Source organism: Mustela nigripes, chromosome 1, assembly GCF_022355385.1.
Source record: "Mustela nigripes isolate SB6536 chromosome 1, MUSNIG.SB6536, whole genome shotgun sequence".
NCBI classification, from domain to species: Eukaryota; Metazoa; Chordata; class Mammalia; order Carnivora; family Mustelidae; genus Mustela; species Mustela nigripes.
Genome location: NC_081557.1, coordinates 263,405,929 through 263,414,057, shown reverse-complemented (window position 1 = coordinate 263,414,057; position 8,129 = coordinate 263,405,929). Strand labels below are relative to the sequence as shown.

The 8,129-nt window shown below is 46.6% G+C and overlaps 1 protein-coding gene across 1 annotated transcript in view; it reads left to right on the top strand.

Annotated features, from left to right (window-relative positions):
• Positions 1–778, top strand: part of LOC132002909 (cuticle collagen 1-like) — a 13,793-nt gene extending 13,015 nt beyond the window's left edge. The window contains exon 4 of the mRNA XM_059378220.1: positions 338–778. Within this exon, the coding sequence (XP_059234203.1) occupies positions 338–778 (441 nt within the window). The remainder of the gene's footprint in view (positions 1–337) is intronic.
• The last annotated feature ends 7,351 nt before the right edge of the window (positions 779–8,129 follow it).

Below are 8,129 nucleotides of genomic sequence, written 5' to 3'. Positions count from 1 at the left end.
AGTGCGGGGCTCTAAGCAGGACAGTGCGGGGCTCTAAGCAGGACAGTGCGGGGTTCCAAGCCTTGGTCAGGGCCTGGCGCGCTGATTCGGACCCATCCCCAGACCCGGGGCCCCGAGCTCTCAGTTTGTATCGGAGAGGGCAGATGGCCTCAAAACGCAGGTGAATCAGGCAAAAGCCGAACCAGTGCCTGGATGCGTCACCCCAGCCTCAGGGCCCCCCTTCGCTTCACCTCCCGCAGGGGTCCCCTGTGCCCGACCCCCCCTCATCTTTCAGGCCACGGCTCTGAGCCTGGACACGGGGCCACCTGTGACTCGGCCTCTGTCCTTCCGTCCGCAGCCAGTCCAACGCGTGAAGGGGAATCCGGAGAATGCCGGCGCCGGGAACACGGCCGACGCGCCAGCCCCGGGGCCGTCCCGTGTCGGGGGCCCGACGGATACGGTGAGGCCCGCGGTCGGCACGGTGGCCTGTGTCCAGCTGCCGCCCGCGCCCCGCGAGCCTCGACGCGACCCCGCCGCTCCCGCTCCGCCCTGGACGGGGAGCGCAGCTCGGGGAGGCTCTGACCCCGCACCCCCCGCCCAGGCCGGGCTCCCCGACAGACAGCGAGGGGCCTCTGTACCCAGGCACCCGGGGGACCCCGGCACCGTGGCGGCCAGGCTTCCCCCGACGCCCCGAGTGCTGCGTCCTCCGGGTCCCCCCACGGACGGAGCCCCGCGCAGCACCGGCTCCCCCGCCGCCCCCGCCGCCCCCGCCGCCCCGGAGCCCAGAGGGGACGCGTGAGCGGACGGCGGCGCCCCTGCTCGGGGGAGGCCCGGCCCGTCTGTGCCGCGGTCTGGGCGCGGGGAGCAGCGGTCGCGGTCGCGGTCACCAGCCCCTCCAGGAAGGAAATTCCTCGGGAAAGAGTTTTCGCAGCCCCAGGAAGGTCATGTCGCCTGAGCTCTGTGGCTCTGAGCAGTTTCTCTCACGGTTCCCGAAAAATAAACCAGTGCAGCTCTTAAATCATTGCTGAACTGTCTAGGATTTTTATGAAAAAGTCCATTTCGGGGGCGCCTGAGTGGCCGAGTGGGTCGAGCGCCGGACCCTTGTTTTCGGCTCCGGGGTGATCTCAGGGTTGTGGGGTCAAGCCTGAGGTCGGGTCTGCCCAGTGGGGAGTCCGCCTGGGATTCTCTCTCCCTCCCCCCCAACACCCCCCTTCTCAAATAAAATCTTTCAAAAAAGGAAAAGAAAAGAAAAAACCAATTTCAGGCAAAATTGGGAAGCCACAGGAATTTGCTATCTGGTGCCCTGTCTCCCCCACCCCATTTTTCTTCCTGCCCTGGGAATTAAAATCGCCCATGCTCAAATTGTTTCTACCAAGTCTGGAAAGATTCTAAAGTCGGTCATTTACACTTTTAATGCTTACAGTGCTCTTCAGACGATTAAAATAATCCTGACATCATTGGTTTCTAGTACTGGAGCTGTGGCCTCCGGAGTGAAAGGGAGTAGCCCAGATGGTAACAAACGGAATAATTCTAAATTGGAAAAATCTTAAAGGAAAAGGGTCAGAAAGGGACTGGTTTAGCAGGAAATATTTAAAAATACGCCAGTTTTCTGCACGGTTCAATCAGATTCTCCTTCAAGTGGAAACAGCTGCGCTGACCAAACGGCTTCAGAGAGTGAGTGCAGAGGGATGGTCATGGGGGAGAGCGATCCGGAGAGCCTGAAACCGCATGCCCCGCCGGCCACCAGCCCCCGGCCACCAGCCCCCGGCCACCACCATTAGGGACAAGCTGCCACAACACTCGATTTGACTGTCGCGCAGCTGACACAGAGGCACTCAGACTTTTCGTGGCGTCTTGTGCGCAGCCAATGAAACCATAACTGAGAGCTGGCCTGGGCGGGGGGTGGGGGGGAGAAGCTAACGCACTTGACAAACGAGCCCGTCTAACCTTCAAGCTAAGACCACCTTGTTTAGATGGGGTTGAAGGGACCAAGCAGGCGACTTGATAAGAACTTTCTATGGACTTGGTTGCATCAATCTTGACCTTGGAAGAAGAGGAACGATGCAAACATGAGCATTTGGTCATGAAAGTTTCATATGAGCAACATTTTGTGGGCTTAGACAGTGGCGTGCTGGCAAGCGGTTAGCAACTGGCTTCCTGGGGCGGTTGGCGAGCTGATGTGTAGTTTTGCGGTGGCATCACTAGCGGAGTTGTGAGGGGTGTGCAGCAGCCACGCCGTAGCCACGTGTCCTCCACGCAGAGAGATATGATGGGCCCAGGTGGCCTCGGGAGCGTAGATAAGGACAGACGTAGCAAGCAATTAGGAGCTGGTGAGCTTAGGGTACTTGTCACCTTTGTTCTTAATTTAGTTTATTTAATGGTATGTTTATATATTTGAATTTTCATGAGGCCATTGTTTGAACGCCAGCTCACAAAATCCCTAAAAGAGTAACCAGCTCCAGCACACCAGTAGGCAGGAAGATGAAATCAGAAGGTACAAAGAGGCAGCCACAAGGGAATCTTGCCGTAGGAGGGTGAGTCTCATCCAGTTCTCTTACGTCTATGTAGTATCTTATATTCCCAGACATGACACAGAAACATTGAGAAAATTTGTAAAATAAAAAGATTATTTTTATGGTGATTACAATTGTATGGTACCTCTGGAACTTTTCTGCATTGTCCTTGATGTGGAGAAGTGTGTTCACGAATCAAGAGTCGAGAAGAAAGCTGGGGGCACCTGGGTGGCTCAGTGGGTTAAGCTGCTGCCTTCGGCTCGGGTCATGATCTCAGGGTCCTGGGATCGAGTCCCGCATCGGGCTCTCTGAATAGCAGGGAGCCTGCTTCCCTCTCTCTCTCTCTGTCTACTTGTGATTTCTCTCTGTCAAATAAATACATAAAATCTTTAAAAAAAAAAAAAAGGGGATTAAGAGTCAAGAAGAAAGGAAAAGGAAGTATTCGGACAGACAGGGCTGTCGTCACCGAAGCACGTGCTAGCACGGGATGAAGGAAATAGGAGAAAAGGAAGAAAATCATCGAGCTGGGCAAAACCAGAGCAACCTGAGAGATGCAATGTGGCCCTTCTCTGATTTGGAATAATCTCTGTCCTTCAGAGTCTCAGACATCACAAAAGCTCTTGTAGCAAGACATGAAGTTTAGAAATAGAAGTTTACTCTCTTGCGTTATAGATTTGCTGACTTTTAAAGGAGATGTGACAAGAGAAAACATTTTGAAAATCAGAGGGTAAGGAGCTGGGGAAACATGTGATTTTCACTTCTTTCTTACACCGGAAACTTCTACCCTGAAATATGGGTTAGCATTTGAAGGGGATTAGTATACGTCTCCCCGAAATATGCCACTTTGACATAGGATAATTTTGAGCGGAAGGCAATTGAGAATTAACACCTTTGGAAGGAGCAGATTCCTACCTTCTCCTTATCTGCCTGAAAGCAGGGCTCCATCTCCCTTTGTAAGGGTGCCCTCCCCCACCTCTACCGGGAAGAGAAGGGCACTCTTAGCCTCGGGCACTGAGACGGAGAATGGAGAGTCCACGCCGACGTGAGTTTGCATAAAGAAATTTTACTAAAATAACCCTATCCTCTATTGGCTCTCCCACATATTTCCTACTTCCCCACACTTTCTTGTCTTGTGAACCCCAGATCTACCCCCAGGATGAGCCCTTCTTCTTAGTTTCACTTTTTTTGAAAAAATATTTTTAAAAAAATTTTAATTAACATATAATGTATTATTAGCCCCAGGGGTACAGGTCTGTGAATCGCCAGGTTTACACTTCACGTAGTTTCACTTTCTTTGAACTTCTATGCACATAAAAGAAATGAATAAATTTGTATTCTTTTTCTATTAATCTGTCTTTTGTTAGTTAAGTTCGCAGGCCCCCGCTCATTAAACCTAAAAGGGTAGAGGGAAAGCTTTCTTACTGGACATATTAAAGGTAACTTAGTGGTTTTCAAAGCTTGCTTGAAGATTTACTGGGCTTACCTGTGGCAGATGCACAGCCCATCAAAAATATCTATTCTTGCAAATCAAAACCACAATGAGATATCACCTCACATCTGGCAGAATAGCTAAAATAAAACCCACAAGAATAACAAATATTGGCAAAGATGTAGAGAAAAAGGATCACTCGTGCAGGTTGGTGGGAATGCAAACTGGGCAACCACTGAGGAAAACAGTATGGCGGTTTCTCAAAAAATTAAAAACAGAACTGCCACATGACCTGGAAATTCCAGTACTAGTGTTTACTCAAAGGATATGAAAACACTAATTCTAAAGGACATATGCACCCCTATGTTTATTGCAGCATTATTTACAGCAGCCAAATTACGAAGCAGCCCAAATGTCCATTGATAGATGAATGGATAAAGAATATGATATATAGATATATCATATTCTTTTATATATAAATTAGTATATATAAACATATATTTTTATATATATATAAATTAATATCTATAATGGAATATTATTTAACCATGAAAAAGAATGAAATCTTGGGGCGCCATGGCTCAGTTGGTTAAGCGGCTGCCTTCGGCTCAGGTCATGATCCCAGGGTCCTGGTATTGGGCCTGCATTGGGCTCTCTGGTCAGCGGGAGCCTGCTTCTCCCTCTCTCTCTGCCTGCCTCTCTGCCTACTTGTGATCTCTCTCTGTCAAATAAATAAATAAAATCTTAAAAAAAAAAAGAATGAAATCTTGCCGTTTGCAACAACACGGATGGACCCAGAGACTATAATGCTAAGTGAAAAAAATCAAAGACAAAGATCATATGATTTCACTCATATGTGGAATTTAAGAAACAAAACAAATGAAGAAAAGGAAAAAAAAAGAGGCAAACTACAGAGAACAGACTGATGGTCACCAGATGGGAGGTGGGTGGGGATGGGGGATGGGGGATAAAGAGCATATTAAAAAAAAAAAAGAAAGAAAAAGAGTGCACGTATTATGATGAGTACTGGGTAATGCAGAGAATTATTGAATCATGATATTGAACACTTGAGACTAATATAGCGTGATATATTAATTCTACAGGAACTAAAATTTTTTTTCAAGATTTTATTTATTTATTTGAGAGATAGAATGAGAGAGAGAGCATGAGAGGGGAGAAGTCAGAGGGGGAAGCCGACCCCCTGCCGAGTCCCTGTGTGGGACTAGATCCTGGGAGTCTAAGATCATGACCTGAGCCAAAGGCAGTTGCTTAACCAACTGAGCCACCCAGGTGCTCAGGAACTAAAAAATTTTTTTTAATTTTAAAAATAAAATATCTGTTCTTTTTCCATGGTAGACATGACTAATTGAAGAGAATATTACGCCCCACTGAGCGACATGTGGTGTCATGATCTCAGCTCAGTACTAGCTGTCATAGAGTGAAGCCGACTCGCCAATTCTGGCTAAGGCAAGTCATCAAAAAGGCCAACAAACATTGCCAAAGAAATAAAAAGAACAAAAATTTCATGTGGTCATAGGCAACCCATGAGTCCTCTTCTCTGCCACTGAAGAAAATACTCAGCAGCTTCAAGGCAAACTCATGGTTGCAGGGAGCTCAGAACCCATCGCCCCCGCTCTACAGATTGCAAAGAATTGTATCTAATTCCAAGGACGTGGAAAAGAGCTTAATGGCTATTTAACTCCATTAAGGACAATTGGATGGGCAGGCCATTAACGGTAGGCTCAGTTTCTGTGCTTGTGCCCAACAGAAATCATCTGCATTTCAAGCCTTTAGAAAAATTGCCGTCATTTAGATTTTAGTCGATAGAGGTTTGGGGAAGTTGATGCAGTGATCAGTGCTGGATAGATCCCAGCCGTCTGGTCTGTAATTCCTTACTAACAGGGACAGAATCCAGGGTGCCGGCATCTGTGAGAACCATCTTCCAAGGTCATCTCTAGTCTAATACCCTTTTGACGACAAGTGCAAATGTTTATTAATATAGACGTACTCTTCTCCTACAATTTCCTTAACTGGTTTGGGTAATTTCAATTATACCGAGTAGGAAGGATAGAAAAAAGAGAATAAAGCCCAAAACTTTCCCGATTTTTTTTTAAATGTAAAGAATGATACAGAGTCAGATTAGTTGCACAAGAACTTAGTTGCTGTGTCATGGGCCGTAGTAAAACTTTCAAAAACAGTGACTGACTATGGGTCCATTTTCCTCCAAGGTCCTGCAAATCACCTCTAAGAATGCTTTCAAAGTAATCTGAACAGAGAGCTCCGGGCTGGCTCCGTTGGTGCAGCTTGCGACTCTTGATCTCGGGGTTATGAGTTAAGCCCCATGTTGGGCATGGAGCCAACTTAAAAAAAAATTAATTTGGGATCGCATGGGTGGCTTAGTTGTTAAGCAGCTGCCTTTGGCTCTGGTCATGATCCCAGGGTTCTGGGATCGAGTCCCACCTCTGGCTCCCTGCTCCACGGGAAGCCTGCTTCTCCCTCTGCCTGTTGCTCCCCCGACTTGTGCTCTCTCTCTCTCTATGTGTCAAATAAATAAATAAAATATTTCTTAAAAAATGAATTTGAACAAAAGTTGCCCTTTTTTTTGAAGATGCAAAAAAGAACATAAAATTATCAGAGGACTGTAGGCATTGTCAGATAATATAAAGCAGAGGAAAATCAGAAAGAAAGAAGAAAAAGTATGGAGGGCACAACTCAGCAGACTATTCATCAGAGGACTTAAAGGAAATATTTCTTTGCCCAAATAAACATAAATACAATGGAGCACATAAGCCAAAATTGCTGTTCATCATTATAAATAAATCCTCTATAAAGCTAAATATAGCAAGATAGGCTTATAAAACTTTGTCAAAGAGACTGCCACATCATTTGAAAATGACTTCTCTAAAAAAACACCAGTTCCTTCCCTATGTCTCTCTCTCTCTCTCTCTCTCTCTCTCTCACACACACACACACACACACACACTGGAGAGAAAACTTAAAAATGCAAAAAGAAGGAAAGTCTGAAACAGATGAACATCATCAATACTTTAATTTTAAAAATTTAAGGAGTACTTAGGCTAATTGAATGGCATTATAGAAAAATGTGGTTCAGGAAGGCCCACAAAGTCGATGGGCAGCAAACATCAATGAGCCATAAGGAGTAACCATGTTACTCCTTAGCTAGGACAGGAAGTGAGCTCCTTATTAACAAAGATTAAATACCCAACCCGAGAAAAACACTCATTATGACCAAACGGATTCATCATGAACAAACCTTTGGTGGCTATTAAGAAAAATTTTTGTTCATGACTATAAATTGCAGAAAATGCCCAAATTAATATAAGCTACTTATAAAAGACATTTCTTTGAGCATTTTAGAAGAAAAGGGTAATTTCAAGGAAACCTCCTGAATTAATTCATAATTAATGTTCCATGTAAGTCACACACAGACCCCAGCAATTTTAAGTCCTAGGATCTCACAGGGAACCGGAACAGGAGACGACCGCCCCCTCTCCCTTTCTTGAAGGCGATCGTCCTAACACCAGGATCGCTGGGAGAAATCATCCCAGATCCCCCTACGCGACGGTCCGTGAAGCTTCGCCTTCCCAAAGTGTTGCTATCATGCAACTCACTCCATGCAGTGTAGACTCTTATGATTTTAAAAGTCTCAGGCTTTAAAATTAATCACAGAAAATTATTATTTGGCCAATTGAATGAGCAATAAGACAAAACAGCAAGATCTTTGAAATGATGGCACACAAGTTCTCAGATTTCCGATGTGATTGTGAACAAGTGAACGGGACGCATTTATAGAGTCAGGATTTACGGAGTACCCGCTCCATGCCAGGCATCCGTCGAGGCACTGGGACCCAGGGATGAGGAAGACAACTTTCTTACCCTCGTGGTGCCTGCATTCGTTCTTGCAGTTATAGGGACAGAAGCAAGTATTTGTGGGCAGTGATTGTGTTGGGAGGTGAATAAAACGGCGTCATGGGCCGGAGGCTGGAGGCTGCTGGGCGGCACGGCGTCCTCCAAGCCCCGTCCCATTCCCACCCACCTGACCTCCGCCTCGCTCTGCTCTACAGATGGCCTTGTCCACCCCCCGGTCCCCTGCCTGGGGAAGACCACTTCCCCTCATCCCTTCGGTTCACATCTTCCTGCTGTAGGAAGCCAAAACAGAACACACAGACAACTTCTGGAGTGGAGAA